Source organism: Strigops habroptila, chromosome 8 (genome assembly GCF_004027225.2).
Source record: "Strigops habroptila isolate Jane chromosome 8, bStrHab1.2.pri, whole genome shotgun sequence".
Classification (NCBI taxonomy): domain Eukaryota; kingdom Metazoa; phylum Chordata; class Aves; order Psittaciformes; family Psittacidae; genus Strigops; species Strigops habroptila.
The window spans coordinates 10,758,590-10,786,243 of NC_044284.2; the positions used below are offsets into that span (position 1 = coordinate 10,758,590).

At 49.5% G+C, this 27,654-nt stretch overlaps 1 protein-coding gene across 1 annotated transcript in view; it reads left to right on the forward strand.

Annotated features, from left to right (window-relative positions):
* The first annotated feature begins 15,672 nt into the window (after positions 1–15,672).
* The window catches only part of EPHB1 (EPH receptor B1), an 81,982-nt gene continuing 70,000 nt past the window's right edge, over positions 15,673–27,654 (forward strand). Inside the window, exon 1 of the mRNA XM_030495227.1 lies at positions 15,673–15,895. Within this exon, the coding sequence (XP_030351087.1) occupies positions 15,838–15,895 (58 nt within the window). The 5' untranslated portion in view covers positions 15,673–15,837. The remainder of the gene's footprint in view (positions 15,896–27,654) is intronic.

Consider the following 27,654-nt stretch of genomic DNA (forward strand, 5'->3'; position numbering starts at 1 on the left):
GAAATTAAGACTTTTGATCCGCAGGCTGAAATATCGACCAAAGAAAAGAGTGTGCTGTGCCCCATTGAGCATGCCCCACTGCTTGGCTTTCCCTGGGGAGGAAAGGAGGAGAGGCTTTGCTGGGTGCATTGCTGGGAGGAGGAGCAGGGTTAGTATTTAGCCATTTCTACTTTGTTTTTGCTTGAACCTGAAATACATACGGGTATAAAGGACACGTGCTATGCAGCTACTACTCAGAGGGCATGAGTGGACTCTGTGTCCTCGGGTAGCAGCATCTCTCCTGTGGGATTTGTGAGTGGGACTGTCCACGACTGTCTGTCTCCACTTCCTAGAAGGCATAGGAGCAGAAGTCTCCTGAGACATCCCCCGCTATGACCTGGCTAAAATTAACCAACAGGTTCTAAAACTGTGGGTTAGGAAGGGGACATGGATGCAGACATGCTTCATTTCATCAGCGAGGCCGGCTGCAAAACCTGTCATCTGGGAAAAGAAAGTACATGCTTCACCCTTTGCCAATGGGAATGTTTCCCCCCTAGTGGTATCCATGATAATGAAACTTTAACTGTTTAAAATGATCCTGCCCTTACCTCTGTGGCCTTATTTAGATCTGTACGCTGCCTCGCATCCCCCACTCCCGCCCCATTGGTGCCCCCTGCACTGCCTTGGTGCCCCCTGCACTGCCAGCCCTGTCACAACGGCATGTAGTGTCGTGATGTTACACATGTACAGGTGGTGTTTCCAAAAGCATCTGTGTGGATGGATGCTTGGATCCCAGGCTGTCAGCGAGGACAGCACCGGCCGTCCCATGGGAGCATCGAGCTACCATCCCCTAGAACATAACCTGTCCACAGCATCATCCTCCAGCATCTTCCTGCCAAAATCCCTTCTTTGTCCTCAATCCTTCTCTACTCTGGCCACAGAATTATGGGCTTTTTTCTTTTGTTTTTCAGAAATAACAAGTGCTGAAATATGCCTGTTCTTGGAGGCATTGCACATGTGAGCTGCGGGAAGGATGGCAGCTTTCTCCCTGCCCTTGTCCACACCATAAAGCATGCTGCAGGCACAAAAAAGCCACGGCAGGGGTATTGCTGAGCCCTGCAGCAGTGCAGGAATCACTCTCCAAATTCAAGATGTTCTCTGTATTTATTTTTCCATCTGGCCCTTTTTGCTGACACCGAACAACCCATGGCTTCGGGCAGCCGGTGCCTGAGCTACAGATCTCTGTTCATCCCTGCCTCCCTGCCAAGTGCTGAAGTCAGACAACTGGCTCCGGCTGGTGCCAGCTCTGGTTGCTCACACTGGGATTAGCACGTAAACTGGTTCAGTCCCACTGGAGAAGCCGAGCATGGCCTTCTCTTTTACCCCTCTGGCTGCTGTTGCCTCTGTAAAAAGTGTCTGCTATGACTTTGCTTTTGACTTTCTGCAAAAGCCTGTTGTAATAAAGGGATTTTTTACTGGTTTTGGCAGATGTCTTTTCACCCTCTGTGCATGTGGAAGGGCATCAATGCCTCTTGGTCCCCTGTGTCTCAGGCTGGCCCTGTGATCAGTCCCTGGGCTGGACACCTCTTTAGAAAGGATTAAGGGGAAGATGGGGATCTCCAGGAAACCAAGGAATAATCTCCAAAGTGCTGTGAGACCTAAAGAAGGCAAACCCTCCCTGAGACAGCAAACACCACTGAGCTGCCCAGGTACAAGTAAAGCTGTTCTGGTCCGCTTTTTTGCTTGTGGAATTCATCTTTTCCCCAGGATTCTGCAACTAAAACCAAAATGATCTGAAAATAGAAGTATTGAGTATCTTCTAAAAATTGTTACTGAAGTGTTCAGCCTCTCTGTTCGCTTAGAGCAAGTATGGATGGATTAGCTGAGTGGATGGGGTTGCATTTTGCTTTTTACTCCATGAAGGAAAAGGTAGAGCACTGGAAGCCACTGCGATGATGCAGGGCAGAAGTCCTCTCAGTGTGCTGGAGTACAGCAGCTGCCCTGGCACAAGCCCTCAGCCACATCCTGCTATAGCCAGGCACCAGCTCTGCTCAGCCTACCCAACACATATCTCAGTCCTTGTTAACACTTCTGAAAGCCTCCCTGTTATCTCTGAACAGAACTGGCTCCCAAGAGCTGGAGGATGCTCAATAGTTCACTTGGTGGCTAGCAGAGGGCTGGGCACAAGCCTCAGCACCAAGTGGCTGCAGCAAATTACCACCTGCTTCAGTGTACCTGCTGTCTTTTCTCCTCTCTCTGAGCCCTAGTTACTTGTTTTAGTCTGAATATGTGCCTCCTGGCTGTATTTCTTCACAAAGACAAACTTCAGCAAGAGGCCCTGAAATGGGAACTGGATAGATGATGGCAGAAGACAGTAAAACCAATACAGAGATCCTGGGCCACCTCATCAAATAGCAGAAGCTGGCGTAAGGGTATTGATTTCAGCAGAGCTGTGCCAGTTTACACAAGTTAGGGCTTCGACCTAAGTAATTCACCATAATAAAGATATCCAGATGCTGGAAAATTTCCAGTGAAACCGTCTCCTTTGATCAGGTTGGTTGCCAATATGTATGCATATCAATATATATGTATTAACACCGTGCTGGGCTGTAAGATCCCATATTTAAGGCAAGTTATAGCTAGATTTCAACTGCTCTGAGTGGATACCTGTGCAACCTGCCAGAGCGAGGTGTTGTCCTTGGCAGCAGCGAATGCTATTCCTGTTCTCCGGTGCATGGGGAAACTTGATCGTTGCTCTTCCCGTCACTTCAGAGCGTGACTGGGAGGGAGGAGGCTGGGGGGGCTGAGATGATGGGTTTCTGTGAATCCACTGGCAAGCAGGCGTGAGGGGGATCATTGGAGAGGGAACATAGCTGCTGGAATGTGCACACTCAGTCCTGCCTGGGCACTTATCCTCAGAATAGCAAGAGGGGGCTTGTTTTGGGGTCTCTGGGCTGTAACCTGTTGCTCAGTGGTGCTGCTCAGAGCCTGTCTGCAGCTTGCTGGGGAAACCCAGCATGGCACCACGCAGAGATACTGGTTATGCTGGTCCTGACTGTGGATGCTGTGCCCTTCACCACTTCATCCCTGCCCTGGTTGCTGTCTCAAGGCACCCCGGGATGTAGTCTTGCAGCATGTATGTGTGGGATGCACAGGACCTGGGAGCAGCCTACAAGTCCCAGGGCTATCCTGGGAAGCCTATTCAGGTTTGCTTGCCAACCAAATAAAGCCAAGTCTAGGGATATAGGTTTCCTATGCTTCAGATGGGTCCTTACAAACACTGAGCAGGGTGCTTGGAGGTTACTCGAGTGAGTATGGTTTGCTTCCATAGAATATTACACCTATTTGGAACCTCCTTCTTGCTTATTTTTACATAAAGCCCCCTCCCCTTGGAGCAAAGAGTCTGCTTAGGTCTAATTTCTTTCAATGGGACTTCAGCATGCGCTCAAGTACTTTGCTGATTTGGGGCCCGAGTCATTAGCTTTATGGCTGATTACTCAAGTGGATTTTAGGTGGGGAAATAGGAATGCTAACATCCAGTGGAAAGAGTTGAGCCAATGCTTAGGCTTAAATTGCAACCAACCTCCAAGTATCAGCACAGTTCCGTCACGGCTGTTGGGCAGCCCCGGGTCCCAATGTTGCTTCTCATCACCGCCATCTCCCTGCAGCACGCGATGTCCTCCCAGCTCAGTGCCTGGTCCCAGCAGCAGCCTTCCCCTGCTCTGTTTAACAGCTTAATGGCGTTTGTCAGCTCTGAAATTACAGTCTTAGTGGCTTCACCCACAACAGAGCAGGGAACGCAGCGGAGCTGATTGCGTGCACTAGAGGAGCTGATTACCTTCTCAGTGTTTCAGATCATCAGAAATGCAAACAAGCTGGCACTGTAAATATACATACATTTTAAGGCAACCAGATCAGCAGTGCATGCATGTGCTCGGGCCCTCACCAATTACCCAAATTGGTACATTCCACTCGTTGCATCGTCATATTTGGAAATAATATATCATACAAAAATCAAGGGCTCACAGCTAAGGTTGTCTGTTGTGCTGTGGTTCTCAACTTGTTGATTTTTATTATATTTTAAGAGCTAAGTAGATTATTTTATACATACATTTATCCAGTTCTTACAACTGTAGGTATAGTTAAGGCTGGCATGTGCCAGCCCCAAGGTGCTGCCTGACCCTGAGGCAGCAGCACTGTGCTCATCCCCATGCTCTGGCATGTGTTGGCCTGGCTCTCTGGTGGGGATGAGGGATGGTAAAGGTTTGGGGTTGTTTTATTTAACTAGTAATTGATGGATGATTTACAACCAGCTGCAGGGGCTTGGATGCTGGCAAAACGTCAGCATTGAGTGCAAATGGGGAAAAAGGGTATTTTTGTCCCAGAAGCCTCAGTTCAGTCTAGCCTGCATGCTGCCAGTCATGTGGGTTGGAGCAGCTCAAGTGAGGCAGAGGCTGTGGGGCTTGAGCATGCTTTGCGAGTAGGCACGCTATGAGCTGAGTGTAGGGGACACTTCTAGCTGAAAAGAAGAATGTCTCTGCACAGCACCAACCCTCTTGTGCTTCCAAACCAGCATATCTTCACCTATTTTTTCTTCCAGATGTGGGTTGTCTGTGTTGAGGACTGGCACAGCAGAGCTTTGCTGGTGGCTTTGGGTTAGCCCACAGCGTACTTGACTCTGCAGAAAGCACCATGTGTGTGGAAAGCCTTGGCTTTCCTGGAGAAGGTGGAGGCAGCCAGCCAAGGACTGAAGGAGACTGGCATTAGTCTGGGGCTTCTGGTGATGCCCTTGTGCACAGTTAACAATGGACAGCTAAAAAACAAAGAAAGATGTTTCAGTGAACAGTTTGGGGTTGAGTGTAGTGGTTTTAAAGATTTTCCCAAATTAGAAAGAGATGAAGGGAATGAACTGAATGTAACACTGAATAGCCTCAAAAGGGCTCAGTGTTTTGCTTCAAACACACACGCACACAAACCTGCACAGATGTTCTGACCTTTGGAAAAAACCAAACAGACACAAAAATCAGCTGATCTGAAATGAAGAGATGGTTTTGCTGTTGCCAAAAAGGCTGCAAAGCGTTGCTTCGCTCAAGCTGTTATCTCTTCTCCCTCTCTCAGGTCTTGCTCTCATGTTGTGCTGTCTCTGCACCCTGACGGTGGGAGCATCACACCTGTAATCCGGAGATAATCTTTGCGCCTCTAGCTGCCTGTCCAGCCTGGGGGATATTTGTTCCCATTTATTCCTTTAGCATTTAGGATCACTGTGCTTCACTGTGCTGACATGACCTGAGTTTGTGGGTGTGTAGACTCCCACAGATTAAATGCTGTGTTTTGAGCTTGCGCTAAAACATACTTTACTATATGTCTTCCTCTTTCTATGTATGTGCTTGTCTGATAGACAGGCATTTCATCCCACGTAACTCTGTTGTAACTCTGCTGGTTTCGTGGGGAGCTCATGAGGTTCTGGGGCGTTTTGAGCTGCTCTGGTGCTGGTGTTTGCTCCCCCCTGGAAAGGCACCACACTGGTGCCCGCTCCTCACCTCTGTGCTGGGTGCAGAGCACTTCCCAGCTCAGCAGCATGGCTCTGCGGGCTGCCGAGATGTGAACAATAACCCCCTGAGGCAAGGAGGCGGGAGATGAAAAGAAACTTTGATGAGAGAAATGAAAGGGCAGGGAGAGAAAGGGGGCGTAGAGCAATATCGTCAGGAGATGCTTGAAGCTCCCGGAGAGAAAGTGGGAGCAATACTATGGGTGAGTGCAAGTTGCTGGGTTTTAAGGAGATGCTGGTGGATGGGAGCAGTGAAGGTGCTGGGAACAGCCCTGTGGCTGCCTGGCCGTGGTCAGTGTGGAGCAGTTTGGGTTAGGAGCATATCATGACCTACCAACCCAGCCCAGTCACCCTTCCTGCTGCTTTTGAAGCATCTTCTTCAGCTTAGACAGCCCAGGAGCTCCATCTCACCTGACAAGTGTCTGAGAGCTGTCATCCAGTAAGGAAGAGCTAAAGGTAAGTTAATAGAGAGGTTGTACCTGTGGACTACACCCCTCTTCAGGCCAGCTGCAGAGGAACCCCGTTAGGAAGAGATTAGTCACAGCTGAGGTGCAGTAACAAGATAAATAAGGACCCAAGTGTACTGCAGAGAGTTCTGGCTAGCTGCTGTAGTGCTCAGGGTTGCAAGCAGCTTCAGAGATGCGATGGAGACCTGCGTAGAGGAGCAAAGTACTTGCAGTAGGTGAGTGTCTGCAGGAGCTGCCCTTGGTTTGGGTAATCTAGGTGTCTGATAGCCCTGTGCAGTTGTGCAACACAGGGCTTCTGATTTGTGGGAAGTGCCTGAAGAGAACAGCACTTTGCCTCAATGGCTCTGATGTCATCCCTTGAGGTGATAGGGTCACGGCAAAACCCATTGTGTCTCCCCTCTCCCCTTGGGTACCGCATTAGTTTTTCCCTCGTTGCTTCCCAGCAAAGATGGTGCAGGCAGAGGCTGAGGGCCTGAGAGTACTTCAGGGAGGATGGTGCTAAGGCTGGGCTGAGGAGAGGAGGGAGCAGTTGGCTGTCCTCTGGCAGATGTCCTCAACTTCTCCTCTTTAATCTCCTGAGTCCCAGACTTGTTCCCTTTTATCTATTTCCATTTGCTTTTGGGAGCGATCTTGTGTTAGTACGTGATGGACCTGTCCTCATGTTTGTGCTTTTGCCACGAGCCCGGAGCTTTGAGAATGCACCTAGAAATGTCATCTAAAAATAATGAGGTTAATGATCCTCGCCCACAAGTAAGACTTTTGCTTTCCTAGAGAGCTGGATGAAAACCAGCAATAAAAACCCTTTCCCAGGGGGCAGGAAAACTTATTTCCTGTATCTAGCAGATAGCAGGTTGCAGTCCTGCCAGGAGCCCTCGTGCTCTGTTGCAGCCCCATCCAGGGGGGAAGTCTTCCTTTTTGGTTAATATTTAGCTTCTGGCAAGCAGCAGAGCTGTGGCTCTGAGGGATGCTGATGGCTTTCCTGCTGATGCCCAGGGAAATATGTCCTGGGGAGGAGATGTCAATGTTGTCCTGGCAAAGCTGCCTTTGCCTGTGTGCCTGGGGGAAGCAGGGGGATCTTTCCTCCTTTCCTCCTTCACTATATACCTTTCTGGAGCAGGTGAGGGAGATGTTTCCTGTTCCGCATAGTGGGTTTTGCTGGAGATTTCTAATGGGTCTGGGTAGGGTCTCTGCCCCGCTTCCCCTCCATACTAGGTAACTCTCCAGTTCACTTGCCTATGCTCTTGTTGGTGTCTTTCATTTACTGTAAGTCTTAGTATTTACCAGAAGCACTGAGATTTATGCAGGACAATGTCAGATTATAGGTAATAAATTTACCAAGAGATTTTTTGTTACCAGCTACTCCTAACAACTGTAAATTCAGTAATGATTTAACTGTAAAGGGTTGGCTGTAGTGTCCTTCAGATGCAAAATGAGATGTTGATATTGGAGATTATCAAAGTGCAATGCAGATTCATTCCTGTTCCCAGAAATGGGACTTACTTGTGGACAAATTGGCATGAGACTGTAGCTTTTAAATGGGAGAAACAGGCTTTAGAAATGAATAATTTCCTATTAACAAGGAAGGTCCTACACTCCTGCATGCCTGCAGGGAAGGAAAGCAGTGCAGGGTGGATGTGTGTGCCTGGCCCCTATGAATATTTGGGGTCACCTATGGTACGCAGGGAGCATATTATGCTCAGACCGCTGCTTCTTCCCTTGCATTGCATTGCTCTCCTGGCTCATTCCCCCCACCAATGGCAGCTACTAATGCAGAGCCCCGGTGCTGCTGATTGCTGACCTCCAGAGGATGGTGGGAGAAAACCTCTGTCACCTGCATGGCCAGAGGGGACTTGGGATGCTGGACCCCAGCCCTGGGTGCAGTATGGGCAGCAGCAAAATGGGGTGTCTGGGCCCAGCTTAACAGTGCTGCTTATGGATGAATAACTGGGGATGGAGCAGCTGGCCTGGGTGAAGCTCTGAGCAGCTCTCCTTGCTTGGGTGCTCCCCAAGGGGTTTCATTTTATTTGTACTAGCGAGGAGCCCCTTCTCCAGTCTGTGGGCTTGTGTCCTTGAGCCAGGGATGTGCGAGCTGGAAAGGGGTCTGTGATGAACCTGGTGGCATATATAAGAGAAATGCCTGCGAAGAGGCAGCCTATGTGTTCAGGCTTCATTAGGACAATTTCCTCTGTAACTGAAAAACCTGTCTCACTGCTCTGTTACCCTTTCCTGGTGAAGACCATCACATTCCCAGGCTGGGCTGTGGTCATTTCCAGTGCAACGCTGGCAGAGAGGCAGGGGACATAAGATGCTCCTCAGGTGGAGATTATCCTTTTCCCTGCAGTGAAATAAATCTGATTGCAAGTGATGGTCTTACACAAGCTGTTATAGCACATGCTTGTTAATTTTCAGAATTGCCCTTGAATAAGTTTCAAGTTTTGGCTGGAAGATCAGAGGAGGCTTAGCTTGCTTTTTCTCCAACCCCAGAATTTTCTATTGTTTGCCTGTAACCAAGCCCTGGTATTTGTAAATGGAAACAATTAGGTTTCTTTGTTGGCTTTTTAAAAAATGGCAATGTAGGTAACTGTTAAAAGCTGTCTTCGCAGGTTTTGATCAAAAAGCTGAGATTTAGGTAAAAAAGCTGTTGTTTGTGTTTCACCTTCCCCCACCTATATCTCCCTCTCCACTCTCCTCCCTGTTTCCACTTAGCCAAAACACCCCAATTTCCACAGCCTCAATCAACATCAGACAGTTGCTCATTTAAAGGGAGGAAGAATATTGTGATGTTTGACTGCCTGTTTTGGATTCTGTGAAGGAATTTCATCCCCTCCTGGTTGCCATGTCTCTGGCATCCCTCCCAGATCCGAACTCTCTGGAGGATGGAGGCAGAATTATCTCAGAGTTCTGCAGCTGCCAGATGTTAACTGATGAAACGGCAGCCTTGCTGCTTCCCTCTTTACTCTGGGTAAACCTCTACCTGCCTGCCCTGTTTGAAATGCAAAACTTCTTAAAATCTCCTCCTGCACAGCTCTTGATGTCTCCTGCCAATCAAACCTGGTGAAGACTTGTTTCATTCCTCTTCCAGCTACTTGCCTTAAGAATTGCACTTGAATGTGGTTGTATAAAGTGCCCGGGCATTGTGAGCTGTGGTGTGGAGGGGTGGGAGTTGAGAACTGTGCAGTTATCACATCTCTTGATGATAAGTGTCTTCTCTGGCCTTTCAGAGTAATGAGATGGTCTTCCTCCCCTCCTTGTTGCTGGTGTAAAGTAGGGCTAGGGATGTGCAGGTCACTAGCAGGGTTATGGTCGTGTAGACCCTGGCTGCCCTAGCAGGAGGCTGTGCTCAACAGGAGTCAGGGTGCTGCACCTCATGGTCTTGGCAGCTGGTCTCCCAGGAGGGTCTTTGGGAAGGCAGTCTGAATCATGTTGAGTGAACCTGTGGTATTTGAAGGGACCCACAGGCGCTGCTGGGGCAGTTTAAATGTGTACCTGGGATATACAGAGGGGTACTTTTGTAAAGACTTTGTAGAGATGCAGGTTTCTCTTACAAGCAGCCAAATGATCAAGACAAAACTTGCTGGATGAGGTTTAGTGTCTAATGCAGTTAGATTGGGGGATGCAGCAGGTCCTCGTGGCCTTCACACCCATCCATCTGTGGGATTTGATGACAAATAACAGCAGGCAGGCTACAGTACCTGCACTGACACTTGTTTGTGCACACATCTAGCACATGGGTTTGTAGGTTTGATTGAATATTCTAGGTCTTCTTCCCTTTACCTGGAGAAGAACTTGTGTGATTTTCCCAGGTGCCACGCTTGTGCTTGTGTGTTGTGCTCCGTGCGAGGGTGCAGGACACATACTCTTGTCCTTGAGTGCAATCATCCCTGTAATTATCCTGTGAGTGATAGGAAAAGGGGAAAAAATTCGTATTACTCTTATCATGGGACCATTGATTAAGGTGATAATTGGAAATTCAGCACGATGTAGTAGGGAAAAATGGGAACTTCCCTATGCATGAGATGGGAACCCAATCCAAACCAGCCACTGCAGCCAGCTTTTTGCACTCTAATAAGTGTTTTCAATAGAAAAACATCTGAATGAGACCCTGAAGCAACTGATATGTGATGTGCTGGACCATTCTCCCTCCTTCCTGCTGCTTTGGGTAGTCTTAAACCTTAAACTTCACATCTCTATTTGCTTCCAGAAGTAGGAACACAGCTCAGACTGCAACAAGCCAAATGCTATGATAAAGTGGAACTCTCGTGGCAGGTTCCCCTCCCTGGTTTTTTTAAAGCTTCCAAAGATAAATTGTATTTTGCTTAAAGATAACAAAATTTCCTTGGAGGAGAGACATATTTTTCTGTAGCTTTTGCATTCAGAACATGAGGAGAGTTTTTATTTTAAATCTCCATTGAAAGTGTTTTCCTGTCTATATTTTGCTTTCTTCCCCATGAATGTTCTGACTTCACAGAGCCAGCAGAGAGCCTGAGACGGAGTGTTTCTGTCACTTATTATAGCTTGCCTTGGCATAAAATTTAATCTTCAGATTTTTTTTTTGTCCTGAAGAAATGAAAGTTGAAGCCAGATTAGAAACAGATAAAAAGAAGTCATCCATCCTCAGACAAAGGAGGCTTTGTTTTTCTCTCTTTTTTTGCATTTGCCTTTGTTAATCCTCTGCCTTCAAAGGGAACAAAGAGATTCTTCCACCTGGAGAGACTGGAAAGAAGGAAAAATGTGGAGCAAGTAGCATGGCTGTTCTGCGCTTGTGTTGTCCTGCAGCCTTGCAACCATGCTGAAAAACCCAATTAAAGGGAAAACCCAGGAAACAGAAGTTGCAGCATTTATGGAATCAAAGTGATGTGGGTTTCTTTTCCCTCCTAAGAGGAGAACTCACCGATCTTTACCTTGTCCTGCAGAGAAAGGTCATCCTGCCTTGAGGAGCAGGAGCCTTCCCTGCTGCTGTAGCTGGTGGTAGCGTGGAGTGGAGAAAGCTGTGGGTCCATTCTGTTGTATGGTGACTGGTGTTGCACCAGAGCCTGTCTTAACGCTGCTCTCATCTTTTGTTCAATCATGTGGAGTGATTAATATGCTCTCAGGCGCTGAGAGGCTCGAGGCACTTGGCACTTGACTGTCTCCTATTTCTGTACTTAATAAACAGAATATTCCACAAGAAGAACTTGCAATTTATCTTTCACTACTGTGCAGGGAGTTACTCTGAGTTCCAGCTCTGACTGTGCGTCTCCCTTGCCCAGGGAATTAATAGACTCTTCCATAGCCTATCTCCCTCTGTTCTCACTCTGGTTGCCAAATTAACCTTCATCTCACCTACTTTTTCTTCATGTCTCACTTCAATTTAGTCCTCAAATTGTTCACATGACAAAGGAGTTGTCCTTCCTACAGCTTCTGCTCTGATAAGATACCTGAGTTTTCTGTGAATGCCTGAAGAGGGGAATAACTTCTCTCCCTCCCTCCCTTCAGTTTCCCTATGGTATTTTAAATCCAGAAGTCTCCCTGAGGTTACTTCTGCAGGGTGTGCAGTAGGCAGCTTGGACTGCAGTGTGCCAAGTGGCTGAGTTGTTGCCCTTGGTGAATACGCTAAAGCACTTACTGGTGCTAATTAATGTTATTGCATCATACCACATTTATTTGGACTTGCAGGAGGGGGTTCAACTGCACAGGCAGTACTGCAGGGGCTGGATGCTGCTCACCAACTTCTCCCATGCTTACTTGTCTCACACAAGTGTATTGGGGCACACTGGACAAGTCTGAAATGCTGGAAAATGGAAGGAATCTGCTTTTCTTATCAGGGAGAGGATTTATCAGCTCCTCAGGCTTTGACTGCTGGGAAGATGCTGTAGGTGCATGCTTTTCCTCTGCAATTAATGCACAGGCAAGCTGCTGGGAGCAGCCTGTGCTGCTTTAGCAGGATTAAGAATGCGAGAGCACTGCTGAGGATGGCTTCCGTCCTGTGCAGAAATCTTCCTGCCCTCCCTGCAGGCCTGGCTTTAGCTTGGAAAATAAACTGGGAGCACCATGTGCTTTACTGCATGTGCTTATTCTGGCAAGGGGAGGCCCCTCTGCCTGTGGGGCTGCACTGTGCTTTTGGGGCTGATGCAGGGAGGGCTTCTTTAACCTTTATGCCTGCTTTGAGATGCTCCTGCATTAGCAAGCAGCTTGCCAGCGACTTCCTGCCACCAAGGGCACCTTCCCAGTGAGCCTCCTGGTCTGGGCTGGGCAGTAGCTCTGGTGCAGGACAGGAGCCTTGGTCGCCCTATGGGTGATGCACTGTGTTGCAGGAGGTGTCAGACTCTCCCAGGGCTTGGGCTTGCTGCTTCACAGCTCAAAGGATTTGGGATGACCCCTTCAGAACCTCTCTTGCAGCATGATTCCTGCCACCACATGCACAGGGACAGCCAGATGGGATTCATCTTTGTGTTTCAGCTGGTGTGGTGTGGTGGGAGAGAATGGGGACAGTCACAGGCTGTAACACCTTTGGTCCTGAAAGTGGTTTCAAGGGGGAGATCTGTGCTGCAGAATGTGATAGCTCTTCATGTTTCCTTTCACTGAGATGCCAGATCTTCATCCTCCAGAAAGGGCTTGGCATTGCCTGAAGCATCATCAGAGAACAAAGGCAAAGCTGTTAATGAAGACAGAGCTAATTCTGGCAGCTGACTGCCGCCATCTCAATGTGCTGCCGGCTGTGCCGCAGGAGCAGAGGGACTGGCCATGCATATCAGGCATGGGGCTGCCAAAAGCACTCCCGGAGGTTCTTTGTACTCTTGGCATGGCTTTTAGCCCTGTGTCCTTCCTGGACGGGTGCCTGGTGGGCATAGCTGGAACCTACGTACGGCCTGGAGGGATGGTTTGTCTTCTGCGTGGTGCTTGCTGTGTACTGCTGCCGCTGCCTGGGGTCTGGGGCTTTTTGGTCTGATGGGACATGGGGTCCTGGGGAGAAGTGAGATGGGGCCTTCTCATCTTCAGGTGGGGACCAAGCGATGGATGGGGCACTGCAGGAGAAGCCTCCCACACATGGCTAGCTCAGAGGGGGAGATAGAGCAAAATGTACTAACAAACCAGCCAGCTTTAATGCCCTCGGTGTACCCTCCAAGGGGATGCTGGTGTGGCCATGGCCTCTGGGGCAGCTGGTGACAACAATCCCATCAGGTGAGCAAGGAAGAGTGGCCCCGTTGCACAGTGCTGCTGCCTCCCTGCGCCTGCACTCTGGATGGTATCATGGCAAAGAGGATTTTTCGGAGCTGCTTCCTCTAGAAGTGAAGCGTTGCTGTCGAGACACTCGGAGCAAGGCTGACAGAAGAGAAAGCTTTTTGAACAAACACAGCTGGCTTTTACCCAGCACAGCCAACTCTTTGGCCAGCTGAAAAGAAATCAGAAGAATATTGATGTATTTTATTCTTTTTTTCCTTATACAAAAGTTGTCGGCTCTTTTTTTTTTTGTCAGACATTGGCTTCTGAATGCAAGTTTTTCAGTGGATAGCAATTGTTTGGTTATTTTTTCCCCCCACTAAATAACCGAGGCAGTTCTCTGGATAACTCGCAGGCTCAGCTCTTTGCCTCTTGTATTTTCAAACGATGAACATTTTTTTGCTTTGCACATCATGAATATTCTATACTTGAGCTGTTACTGAGTTGTGCTAGATCAGATAAATAACATGGTGTTGCTTTTGTGGCAGACTGGATAAAGATGCAAATAATACTGACATTTACTTCACAGTTTTCTTTCTGTGATCCTCTGAGTGAGTAAACTGGATTGCTGAGATATTCATGGGAAGGAAATGAAGAAGGGTTGTCAAGATGAAAGCAAATTTCCTTAAAACTTAGCCAGAAGGTTCTTGGCAATTTTTTTTCTGTTATTTGCTCAGCTGAATAGGACCTGGTTGAAATATATTTTGCACAACTGCAAAAGAAAACTCTTGTTCCTGTGGCACTGCTGAATGTTGGTTTTTGTGCACTCTTTCACTGAAAAGCTGTAGAACTGGATGAGCTTTAAGGTCCTTTCCAACCCAAACTGTTCTACGACCCTGTTTTCCAGTGCTTGGTATCTCTGTGGGTTGCTGGTACCACCGTAGCAGCAGATGCACCCTGCATGCAGGCAGGTGGCCATGATCTTGATGAGCCCTTGCTGCTTTCCCTGCCCTCAGTTTTGCCTCACTCTCTCCTGTGTGTGCTGGGATGCATGAACCTGGCAGGAGGAAGGGATGGGTTCAGCCTTGAACCAGACGAAGTGGCTGCCTGGTTGGGGAAAGGAGCTAAGGGGGATGCTGACCCCTGCAAAGCCCCATTGTATCTTGGGCTGCACCCAAAGGAGCATGGCCAGCAGGTCAAGGCAGGGGGTTCTCCCCCTCTACTCTGCCCTGTTGAGGTGTCCCCTGCAGTCCTGCATCCAGCTCTGGAGTCCGTAGTACAGGAAAGATATGGACCTGTTGGAGAGGGTCCACAGAAATGGTCAGAGGATGGAGCATCCCTCCTATGAGGAATGACTGAGAGAGCTGGGGTTGTTCAGCCTGGAGAAGACTCCAGGGAGACCTTTTTGGTTCAGTTTTAAAAGGGGCCTATAAGAAAGATGAGGAGAGACTTTTTAGCAGGGCCTTTTGTGACAGTATGAGAGGTGATGGTTTTAAACTAAGAGGGGAGATTCAGGTTTGATGTGAAATAAAAATTCTTTACAATGAGGGTGGTAAATACTGCACAGGTTGCCCAGAGAGGTGGTGGATGCACAATTCTTGGAGCCATTCAAGGCCAGGCTGGATGTGGTTCTGAGCAACCTGATCTAGATGAAGATGTCCCTGCTCGTTATGGGGGGGTTGGACAAGATGAGCTTTGAAAGTCCCTTCCAACCCAAACCAGTCTGATTCTATGAACCAGAGCTGGCTTGGCATGGTGCATGTGGTGGTGGGGATGGGGTGAGTCCCCTTCTGGAGGGCTCCTTTCAGCTCCCATCTGAACAGGGGTGACACCCCATGCTGCCAAAGGCTCAAGCGCACAAAGACGTGGCCCTGGGGATAGCTGGCAGGGGCAGGGATGCTGTGCCCTTGGGTCACTGGTGTCTGCCCGGAGAGGGAGGACAGCCTGCTGCTCCCCTTCTCCTGGGTACCACCTCACCTCGGGCCCTGAAGCAATGCACTGCAAGCAGTGAGGATGCTGGAGGAAGGCAAGTGGCTGAGGAAGACCCCACGTTGACTTTTATGTGGCTGGAGAGTGCTGATGCTGAGCTGGGAGCCGCCGTGTTTTGGACGGCCAGGGAGTCCCGCCTCGGTGTGGGGCTGCCTGTTTCCTCCAGCCGCCTTTCGGGAGCAAAAGGGAGGAACCAGACCGCGGCGGCGGGAGCCAGCCGGTCCTTCCCGTCCCCTCCCCGGCTCCCCCGAGTGCGGGCTCCGGGTCCGCTCCGTCGTGGGTCCGGGAGGTGGGTCCCGCGGAGGGGAAACGGTGTGGGGGGGTTTACGGCTGCGGCAATGAGCCGCCAGGGGGCGCCGTCCCCCTTCGGACGGCAGCTCTCAGAGGGCGGAGGCGGGGCGCTCCGCGGGGATTGGCGGGGTGGTGGCAGGGGCGGGGCGAAGGCGGGGAGCGCCGCGGGGATTGGTGGGGAGGCGGTGAGGGGCGGGGCCGGGCGGCGGCGGGGGCCGGCGGCGGCGTGGCCGCTGCCCCACTCGCGGCGGCGATGTGACCCGGGCGGCGCAGGGAGGCGGCGCGGTCCCGGCCCCGTCCCGGCCAGACCCGACCTAACCCGGCCCGTCCCGTCCCGCGGACGCACCCCCATGCCCGCTCACGGCCGCCCGCCGGTAGCGGCTGACGCCTGCGGAGCAGCGACGCGCGGAGCCCGGGGAGGCGATGGCTGCGGATCTGGTGGTGCTGCTCTGCCTGGCCGCCGCCGCGGCCGCCGTGGAAGGTGAGGAGCGACCGGGACCGGGGAAGCGAAAGGAGTCGGTGGGTGGAAGGGATGCTGAGCCGCGAGTCCCCGCGACACGGGGAACCGGCTCTCCCGTCGCGCAGCGTGCGGAGGGCGGCACACCGGCACGGGGCTGGCTCCCGGCACGGCGTCCGGTCGCTTCGAGGGGCGCGGAGCTCCCCTTGGCACCGACCGGTCGTGGCAGCCGCTCTACCGCAGCCGGTGCTGGCAGCCCGGGGCTCGCCCGCGGCCGTCGTAGCTTCGGGAAGGGGCTGGGGGGTTTCCAGCGCTCGGGGGCGGCTGTGGAAAACCCGTCCGGATCTGTGTGGGACCGGCGGCTGCTCCTGATCGGGTCCCCGGCAGAGCCCTGCCCGAGGTCGCGGTGGGGGACACCTCCAGGAGCCGTGGCTGTGCACTAGACTGCCTCTGGCCGTCTTCCTCCTCCCGTGCTTCCCAACGCCCGGGGGAGCTTAGGAGAGCTTTGTATCACAGGAGGATGTGTGCACCAGGAGATGTGGGCAAGGGGTCTCCTTTCCTTGGGACGGATTGGTCCAGGAGATGCTTGTCCTGTTGGTGGGCAAATGCATGGATATCCCTTCAGTGAGGTTCATGCTGTCAGGCTGAAGTCTTTTTCCCCATCACCTGCCTGGTCGTGGGACTCTATGCACTGGGATGGTGCCTGCAGTTGGGACCCAGCCTCTGGGTGCTGGGCCTGGCAGGACAGCCAGGTTGCCCCAGGTTGGTGTTGGTGGTGCATTGCTGCTCTCTGGCTGATGTGGCTTTGGAAGTGTTGCTTAGGTTATTGCTTTGCTTTATTTTGCCACTGCCTCCTTTCTTCCTGGTATGACGTGAGTGAAAAGGCCTGTGACAGGGGGTGCCTGGCGCTTGAACAGTGGCTGTGAGTGGGGAACATTGTGTTGTCCCCTCCTTGTTGGCAGCAAGAAACGCGTGGCTGCAGGGAGATGATGCACGGGGTCTTGTGAGTGAACTGAGTGGCTGGTCCGTATGGGGCTTGTCCCCTCTTTGGGGTGAATTAGCTATTGTAAGCATGGTTGCAGCTGAACTGGAAACTGACAGAGTTGGTTGGAAGTGGCAGCTTGGCTTTGGGCAGCACAGAGCTGATTTAGAAGCCAGAACACTGCTGTGATGGTCTCCAATGGGGCGGGAGTAGTGCTGGTCGTGGTTGCCCCCTGCTCACAAGCATGCCTGCTGGGTTGTGGCAGGCAGGCCCACTTGCTGCAGCATCTACTTTCTGCCAGCTTTCGGCTGAGCCAGGCATTTGCTTTTCTTATTTCTCAGGCTTCCTCCCTCATTGCATCTCTGTATAGAAATAACTCGAGGTGGAAATGCTGATGCGTTGCTTAAGCGTGATGCAAATGGGTGCATGTTTGCTTGGTCGCAAAGCCGCACGTGAAGATGCCAGACCTGTTAGCAGCACTTCACTAGCTGGCGTTTGCAGCGTCAGCTGCTTGAGGCACTGCTGACATCGCGGCTGGCTGGGAGACCTCAGCTTGGTCCCTATCTGAGAGCACTCCTGGGTGATGTGTCTGTCTGCCTGTCATGCAGGGTCTTCCCCAGCTTGCCCCAAGCCATCCCTGGGAGCATGTGCTGGGCTGGCAGAGCCAGCATCCCTGCCTGGGACTGAACCTGTTGAAGAGCAGTGTCATTTCTACTCAGCTGAGGAAATGACTTGGATAGTAAAGTGGTATCCTGGGAGAGATCTCAGATTTAAGGGAGAATTTTGGATGAGAAATTCCTGAGGCAGAGCAATCGAATCTGATTTGGAGTTAAGGTGGCAGTCTCCTGGCATGGTCGTATAAAGAAAACACCTTTTTATGGAGCTTATTTAAATCCTACGGATCCTCCTGGTGCAGAGGTTGCATTTGCTCGATCAAAACGTGGGGTTTGCTACCCAAGCTGAAGCATCTCTAGAGCCTGACCTACCCTGGGGTCTGGCTTTTCCCCTGGAACAGCCACGGGACCGGTTTTGCCGGCAGCCCTCTCTGACAGCAAGTCAAAGCCACGGCTGGAGCACGGCTGTGCCATGGCTCCCTGCATTCCAGATGAGCCATCGAAACAAAAAGTCTTTTTAAGGGGATGGCAGCGGGGGGAGATTTTGGGGGTCTGGACGCAGTTGGAGGGGGAGGAAGACGCAGCCGGGGTCAGGACTGCCTGCGAACATCTCTTTATCCTCCATAAAACCTTGCTAACTCATTGCCTGCGGCACGCGAACCTGGAGATAGTGGAGTGGTTTACCTGAGTTTTCTTATGGTTACTTGATTTTTACCAAATCCTCGGGCTTGGTGACTGTTTACTGCTGGACACTTGGATGCTTATAGTAGTTTTTTAATTCTTTTTGTGGCTTGTGAAGAGGAAGAGGGACATGAGAAGATGACAGGAAGAAATACTCCATCTCTCCCACACCCTGCAATCAGTGAGGCGCCGCTCGTGTGCTTTCTCTTGTGTTAGCTGAACCAAATATAATCACATTTAGCATATAGAGAGGGTGGTAATGGGCCATCGTTGCACCTTTTAATACAGGAGCTGTTGGAGTTTGAGGCGCTGGTAGATCACTTGCGGCTGATGTCCATTTTGGTGCAGTTTCTCCACACAGGCTATTTAATCTGCCTACCTGCTCACCTATCCATCATCTCCCTGCTTCATGCCTGCTCTTTTAAAAGACAGGTTTTTCTCTCTATCTCCTGTATTGCTGCTTGCAGCACCACGATAAGCAAAGCACGAGGAGGGAGCTGAAAAGCCTTGCTCGAGGCTGGCAGATCTGGCTTAGTTTTGCTTTCTGTGCTTATCTGCTCGCTTACCTGCCTGCTCTTTGGAATCACAGCTCAGGAGAGGACTGGAGATAGGGAGTTTGCATAGAGAGTGCCATCCTTGGCTCCTGCTCCTTGCATGCTGCCCATCCCAGCCGCCCTCTCTCCTCCCGTTTTGGCTCGGGATGCACACATCTGTTGCAGGCATCCTTTGGGCTTCCTCTGCTTCCGCCAGGCGCCGGAGCGGTGCCTGCCCCGAGCAAGCTGAGAGCCAGTGGCCGCTGCACCACCCTTCCCATCGCCGCTGTCACCATGTGGGCTTCCACCTTTGGCCCAGCTGCTTCACCGGGAGCAGAGCAGTTCTCAAGGAGGAGCTAGGAATAAGTCTTTAGGAGAGACTTGCAAGTGCTAGTATCCTGCGTGGGAATTTGCAAGTGCTAGTGTCCTGCATGGGAATTTGCAAATGCTAATATCTAACCATCCCTTTACTCTTACTTTTTTTGTACAAACTATCTGGAGGGAAAAAATCCCCCAAACCCTAAGGCGAAAAGCTTTACCCTTAGCATGATGAGTGAGCCCAGATCTTGTTAGCCTGAAGGGAAAGCTTTTTGTCAAGTCATGGAAAAAGGAGCCTGAGACTGCAGATACCTGTGTTGCTGGTATTTTTTTGTTTTTGCTAGTTGCTGGTATCTTCACTCAATGAAAAGGTGGGGTCTGTGAATAATGTATATATTTTTCTGCTCTTTCTGCTCACTGTCTCCCTATGGAAATAGGGTTGCTGTCCTGTGCTCCTACGTGTTTAATGGCCCTGTCTGCTGTGGCATGAGCTGCAAAGGTGTTTTGTAAGGTGGCCCCATACCTATCCCAGATGCAGCTCCTAACAAAACGGGACAGAGTAAAAACCTTCTGCTGGCCTTAAAAATCAGAAGAAAATATTGACGTTTGACGAAGTAGCCTGAATGTGTTTGTCTGGCTCTGGATCCAGGCCACAGTCCTAAATAATAGATGTTTCTAGCAGCAATGGGTTCTGTGAGTGAAAGAAATACTAAGATTTGGTGAAAGGGGAAAATAGTACCTTAGGCAATGGGAAACTCTGTGCTAATCAGGTCAGCAAAGTCTTGGTCCCTAGCTCAGCAGGAGTGCTGTGGGAAATAGATGAGGCCCTTAGTGACATAGTTTAGTGATGGACTTGGCAGTCCTGGGGTAGAAGATTGGACTTGATGATATTAAAGGTCTTTTCCAACCTAGTTGATTCTATGATTCTACGAGGCTGATGGAAGAGATGCTCAGAGCAAGGCTGAGACTCCCAGAGTGCTGCTCTTGTAATGCCAGTGGTGTGCTGCACCACTCCAGCCGAGACCCAGCCAGCTTGAGGAGGCTTTGTCTACCTCTCCCAGCTGTGGGTATGAGCTGATTGTACCCTTGTGTGGAAATGGCTTCATGCAGCATCCCCAGACTTCTATGATACAGCCCAAAAGGTGCTGCAGTGCTCCATTCCCTCTGAACAGACACAGTTGGTATAAGCAGTCGTTTAACAGCACAGCGAGGCTGAGTAAATAGTTGGGCTTGGGGGAGGGAATGTTTTCCCCAAATATTCATTAGAATTTGAAAGTGCATTTCAATTTGACCTTGTTCTCTTTCTGCAAACATTTGAGCTATCAAGTGTTGCATGCATGAATACTTGCACAAGGCAAATGTTAAGCTTGGGTATTTGCTGGGTAGCAATTTGGAAAGGCACAGCCTCAGTTGTGATCTTAAGGAGCCAGAGTGCCTGTCGCTTATGGAGGTCTCCGGAGCTGGGGTGGTGGAAGTGGTATGGATAACCCAAGTGACGGGAGTTTGAGTTCACTGGTGACCGAGAGCACCTTGCAAAGTGATGCTGAGTGGTGGAGATGGCAAGTGAGCATGAATCCAGAAGACATTCAGGTGCATCATGGTTTACCTGTGAACACAGGGTGCTTCTGCTGGCTGAGCCTTCGGCATCCCTCTCCTCTTCCCCACTTGGTGGAGGTTGGTGTGGGAGGAGAAAGGGATGGAGTGATATCAGAGCAGCACCAGGAGAGAGCTGGGACCTTGGGTGGCTCCGGGACACCAGGCTGGTTATTGCACAGCCCAGCTTTTAGGGACTAAAAATACAGTCTTTCCAAGGTGAGCAGCATGAGAGGCTGCTTTGGAGTGTGCAGGGGAGGGAGCAGGCACAGGGCTCATGTGGACACCACCCAGTAGCAGGTAGAGGCAACACAGCCCTTGTTTTGGGGAAAACGAGAGCAAACTCTTGCCCAAATCAGCTCTACTGCTTTCCAGATAAGTGGCAGACATGGCTCTCTCTTGCACTGTAAATGTGGTTGCTCCCAGGCATAGCTGAATTTTGTGGTTTGGTTTGGGTTTTCTTCTTTGCGTCACCATCCATTTTCCACAAAGTCACATCGTGAGAAATGGTGAGAAAAATGTGATGTGTGTTTGTAGGAGTTAAAGGGTCTGTGCTTTATTTATTTATTTCTCATAACTTTTGAATTATTAAAGTGCGTTCAGCAGAGATTAACTTTCCCTGCTCAATATTTATTATTGTATCATTTGTCTGGAAGTTGGAGCTACGAGAGCTTTGATAAATGGACTGAAAGGTTCTGTAGTTCCTCTATAGCTAATCTAAATATCCCCATATCCTTTGCTGAAAAGCTAATTTGTAATTTCCTATGGTAATGCTGCTTAGTGAGTTATAATGATACACCGGGGTCTGCTTTTCCTCCTGGTTCTCTGTTGGGGGAATAACACTACCATCGGAAAATGGTGTGAAACCTGGAAACTGGCCATTAGTCCCCTAAATTTTTGGTTTAATGACAAAAATCCAGAAAGCATGTGGACCATATGGTCCATTTTCTCATGTCGAGGCTGGAAAGCATCTTTCTCCCCTGAGTCTGGTTTCTGCAGGAGGGATGGGAGTGGTGGCTGGAGCTGTGCCGGAGCCGGCACCACATACTGATGCCATGACCCGTCTGCCCATGTGGGTTTGTATCTGTGAGCAGAGCCCAATGATGTGCAGAATCCCTGCTTCTGGAAACCTCTTCCACCACCCCAATTATAAACAAGTGTTATCAGTCTTTTGAATAATTGAAGAGGCTTTCTGTTGAATATTTAATTACAATAATATTTGGTTAGCAGGGGTTGTTGGTCTCCTTTTGTGCAATTGAGAATTGCTGCAAGAAAACAACCTGTTAAAAGAAAATGTTGTCTATGATCATTGATTTTTCTTTTTTTTTTTTTTTTTCCTTTTTTAAGCTAATCAGTTACTTAGTTGAAATTGGTTAATTAGCTCAGCTGCATTAAGACTCTTTGGCATTTAAACTTGATGTTTCTAAATAATTATAGTTTTGCCTGCTAAGCCCACAACCCAGGGTGACCTAATTACTATTAAAGCATACGTGCTTTGGTCTGGCTTTAATAAGTTCCTGCTGGGAGCCCTGTGGTGAAAAATCAGAGGCAACATTTCAAAGGGGAAGGGGCCCTGCGCTGAGCCCCAGCCAAGGAAGATGACTTTTCTTCAGCCTCGCTTCTTCCAACATAAACCTGTTCAGTTTATTTTTGGTGGGATTTTTGGGGGTATAGGAGTTACAGTATTTATTTCTTTGCTTTTAATTTGGAAATAGCCATGCCAAGTGATAATCACTTATTAATAAAGCCTCAGGTATGTGCTTGTTGTGTAGTAAGAAAAGCATTTAATATCTGGGGAGGCATCCAGTGGGTGTTACTGTTGTTCAAAGCTGATGAAGCGTTGAATTGTTATGCAAGCAGTAAAAGTGGAGGCTGGGAATAGGTAAGAGGCTGTGGATATCCTTTTAGCTTTTAGGCTCTTTTCTCCCATCCCACGTAGGGGCTTTGTCACGATGTTAAAGGATTGTTTCATGATGTTTTCTCCCAAAAAGTCCTTCTCGCATCCTGCCTACCTCTCTGATGCACCGGTACAGTGTATGCTGCGTCCCAGCAGCAACCGGGTACCAAGTTTCGAATTATTCAAACCTAACTAGTGTCTTCCTTGAATTACTTTGAATGTGGCTGGGTTTTGATGTCTTTGCTTGGCTATATATTCATATTTTTGAGGGGAAGAGCAGCTCGGCACACTGCTCTGGTGTTTGGCATCACTGGATGCTCTCCGCTTGTGGCTCTGCCATCTCCTGGAGACCCTCTCCAGTCCTGCAAAGCCCAAGACCTGTTGCATGTACATGTTTTTGCATCCCTTTTCCTACTTTCTTTCCGTTCGCAGGGCAGACCATGGGGACACCTATTTTAGCCTGGCCCTGCATGCCAGTCCTGGGGCAAGGCAGGTCTTCTTCCTTCTGGGCTTAACTCCAGGTAGGGGAGTGCTCCTTGAACACTGGGAAACCTGGGAAAACAGGGCTTTTGCTTTTGAGCTTTTGCTTTTGGGCATGAGACCAACCCCCTTGTGCCAGCTCCCTGTCGTGGGGTGCTGTGCGTGAGCTGGCAAACATCACCCAAAATGCACCTACATGGCAAAGTGGAAGGGACCCAGGGCTGATGTTGGTCCCCTTTCTCCTGGTGCTATAACCTGTGCCATGGCTGGAGGGATGGAGCAAGGAACAGCAACAACTGAAGTTGTATGGAGGCTTTAAATTTTCTTTTCTTTTTTTCTTTATGCCATTGGAGGCCAGGGGTAGGTCTTTGATTATCAGAGGCCTCCACTTGCTTCAGCTGCTTCCTTAGCTGCGGGGTCGGAGCTGACTCATTATCATCCTCGCCAGGGTCCTGTTGATATGAGGATAATTGCTTTTTGCTCAAAAGACATTAAATCACTGTGGAAGAGGCAAAAGGGTGTGAATTACATCTTCCCCAGGAAAACCAGGAACCCAGCAGAAGAGTTGAAAAGGAAACACCTCCCTTGGGAGGCAGGAGGGATCTGCTGCAGGGGATCTGCTCCGGTCCCGTTGGGCAGCCCCTTGTCCTCTGGCTGGGGGGAGCTGGGAGGAGGATAGCCTCATATACTGGGGACAAGCTGGGGCAGCTTGAAGAAATAGCTGGGAGGTGGCTTTGGTAAGTGGCTGGGCACCTTAATTTTATTGTTTTTCACCCAACACCTTCGTATTTCCAAATGCCCGAGGAAGAAGATGGACACATAGGGACAGACCATCTTTTGAGATATGCGCACGGAGATATCATTCCCTTAGTCTATGGACCACCCCTGTAAAAGTCTGTTGAGTTAATTTAGTCCATGACTTTGGGCTCCATCTGTCATAACTGTCTTTTAAGGCAGAAAAGATGGTGTGTGGTGTTGGGTTGTTGCGTGCTGGAGCCAGTTCTGATTCCATCACCACTGTGCTTGTCTGGTTTGAGTAGTCATAATGCTTGTTGCGGGGGTTTAAATAGCCACAATACTTGTTGCCAGAGTTTGAGTAGCTGCAGCGCTTGTCACAGGGATGGAAATAGCTGCAGTGCCTGTTGCTGGAGTCCCTCAAAGTCCTGAGAGCAGGAGTGGGATGCTCTCAGAGTGCTCTGTGATACATCAGCTCTGCCTTTCCTATGAAACAAATATGTTCATATGCTCAATATGGTCATATAACTACTGCCGTAATTAGTTTTAAACAGTAATGTTGGGTCTCTCCATCCTTTATTGAGAGCTGGCAATAAGCACAACCTGGCTGCAAGTGAGCCTGAGATGCTGTGCTCCTCAGCCTGTGGGGTTTGGCTGAAGCTGTCCAGAAGCTTCATGGAAGCGGGTGGACTTCCTTGAGATGAAGATGCTGGTGAGAGTCTAAATCGCTTGAGCCTGTTAGGCTCTAGACAGAGGCACCGCGAGGTCATATAAAACAGTGTTATTGGGACCACATACAAAGCTGCAAAGGAGTAATTTCTGGATGAATGATATATAGGAGAACCATCTCTATACTGTATTTCCTGGGGAGGGCTGTGTGGCTCCTTGAGCCACATGCATCGCACCATGTAGCGTTACTCTTCCTCAATGAAATGGAGAAAAGACTCAGCTGTGCATGAATTAAAGGCACTGATGCCTTTTAATTCAGACCCAGCTTGGGTAGGGCCCTCCCAAACTGGTCATCAGCTGGTGATGCCCCTCCAATGGATGCTGAAGCCAACTGTGCAGAGGAGAGGAGGTGGATGGAGGCTGGTGGGAGCCGTAAGGTTGAGAGCTAATTGTGTTCAGTATCTTTATAAAAATCAGCTTTTATTATCCCTCCTTGCACTGTGCGTGGGTTATTACTGCAATGGCTGGCACCACTGCGCACATGCTGGAGTTCCCTGCGCTGAAAAGCTTGCTCGAAAGCCTGCTGAAAGCTATAAAAAGACGCCCATTAACTTCAATGGGCTTTGGCCGAGGCTGGAGAAAATGGGATGCTTTGAGAAGGATGCTGCTTAGAGCACCCTCCCGCTCTGCCTTTGTGTGCCAGCGCCAGGGCTGATTGGGGATGGGGAAACCCTTGCTTTTGCACAGTCTGGTTCTTAACTTGTGAGGAAGAGGTCTGGTTGCCTTCAACCAGTGGGACCCTCTGAGCAGCATCCCCAGGGCTCCCTGCCAAGGGGGCTTGGGTAGTGATAGGTGAATGACTGCCTTCCCCTGTGCCCTGATAACCCCTGTGTTTTCTCACCCCCATGCCAGGCATGGACACTGCTGGGCTGTTATGCAACTTGGTTGCTCCCAAATGTGATCTCTCGAGTCAGCAGCCCAGCAGATTTTTGGAGGTGGTTTGTGGCAAGGCACATTTTTATTTATTGCTTTAAAGCTTTGCGACGTTCAGGGGAAACTGAGATGTCTTTGAAACATTTAAGGTATTCCTAATAGGTTACCTTGAAAGCTTTCTTCAGTCTTGAATGAATCAAAGTGCAAATGTTTATAATGCGACACCCACACGGGCTGGGAGAGGAATTTTATTAAGGCAGGAGAGTCAGAAAACAATAATAATAAAACATGTTTTATGAAGTTGGTGAGAAACTTATAAACTGGGTGAAGTTTTACAGCGTATGAATTTGATACAAGCTGTAAATTTGAATTCCCAGGCTGGTTCTCAGGTCTTGCTCTTTATTACCTGAATAACATTCTCCACTTTTAATAGCTGGCTATGGCAAAGCGAATGCGGTTTTATTTCTCTAAATGATCTGCCATGCATGTCTTATAATCAAACTTTCACCTATGCTGAAGACTTCAGCCCTTTAGCAGTGCAGTGGCTGTGGCCAATTAGTGAATTATTGCTATTTGCTTTGCAGTGGCAAGAGGGACCTTGGTAATCCTTACTTACATCCCCTGGTCTGGATTGTTTAGCTTTTTTCCAGCAGAAACCACCTTACTGTCTGATAAGAGAGTTAGTTTTGCTAATACATCAGCAAAAAGGGACTGAAAGATGCTCTTGATAAATCTGTGTATTGCACTAATAACTCACTGTGCTTCCTGCTCATGGCACTGCTGAGAGGGACATGGGGGCTTGCTGGGGCGCTGCTGTGAGACGACTGATGGCCTTTCATGGTATTTGGGGCTCTGTTGCTGTTTTCCCAGCAAGGAGCTTTCCTTGCAAATCAGTCTAGGGACCAGCGAGATATCACTGCCTGAGCAGGCATTGTCCCCATCCCAGGGGTGGCCTCCCAAGGGTGGCATTTAATGACCCCCCCCAACTGCTCCCTGTGCCTCCAGGGGGGGAAGGGAGCGTATAAAGATGGCTTGTTGGATCCCTGTACTGTCTGTGCACACACCGGCAGATTATTCCTCTTCAAAAATATGTGATTACTAGCGTAAAGCGTTCTAGCTAATCGCCAGATTATTCCCTTTCAAATGGGAAAGTAATTAGGGATGGCTTTTTAAATAGGCTTCCCACCCTTGGATCCGTTGGCATTAGTGTACGTGGGTGTGTAAACATTTAGTTTCCAAGGACTTTCTTATTTTTTTCCTCCCCTTCCTTGAAGAAACAGTGGTGATAAGCAATTGGAGTGAGGCAGCAGCTATGCTTGGACACTTCCCCCAGCGTCCGTAATGTAATTGAAATTAAAGATGACCCACAAAGGAAAATGAAATTGAAGTTTTGTTGGTGCGATGCACCAAGCCAGCTTTTATCTTTGAAGTTGAAGAGAAGAATGTTTTGCCTTGGGATGCTGAGATGCTTGGGGTGATGGAGAAACAAGTACAACCCAGAGACAGTAAGAGCTATGGTTGAGCATTGCGTCCTTGGTTGAATCTTCTGCCTCTGGCTGCCTGCTAGCCTGGGGGGATTTTGGAGCTCGTTTCCATTCATGGAAGTCTCTCTTTAATAACATCCAAACAATTCAGACTTCTTGCACCAAGGCGCTTGATGTTTGGCTTCAAAACCATGTCTTGTTTTGAAACTTGATGCAGCATTTGCTATGTGTTTGTAAAACTGGGAAGGCGAGTGAAAAGAAGCTGAAATTGGAAGCAAAATACATAGTTAGATGCAAAAATGGTTTTAACAGAGTGATCTGGTGGAGTTGCAGATTAAAGTAATAGTTGAAACTAATAATTCACGCAATTCTCCTAGAACTCTGCATCCATCAAGGCCCCCAAAGCCTTTCCTTCAGCTAACACATACCCTCGCCAAGCCAGGAGAGGCCAGAACATGCATTTCCCCATCCATCTAGTTAATAAATCCCAAGCCCTAGTGAGGCACCAGAAAGCCACTAGAAGAAAACCTGGCTCAGAAGAAAACCTGCACAGCCCTGAGGTTTTGGAGGTCAGTGTGCTGTGTGGCTTTGGTGCCGGTCCTGCTGCTGGGAGATGCCTACAAGGTGCTTTTGGGGCATCTGTGGTTAAAATCCTCATGCACCCATCACTTCTCTTTCTGGCAGGGGTTATTTATTGTGGGCACTAACCCAGGGCTGCCTCTCGGGTGCCTTGGTCTTACTTTTAAAGATTGTATTTGTGCTGTTCAGCTGTAATTGGCAACTTTTAGACTTTTTGTTTGCCTGCCTGCCTGCTGGAAAGCCTTCAGAGGTTGTTTAGGAGGCAAGGGGAGCTTGTAGATCTAG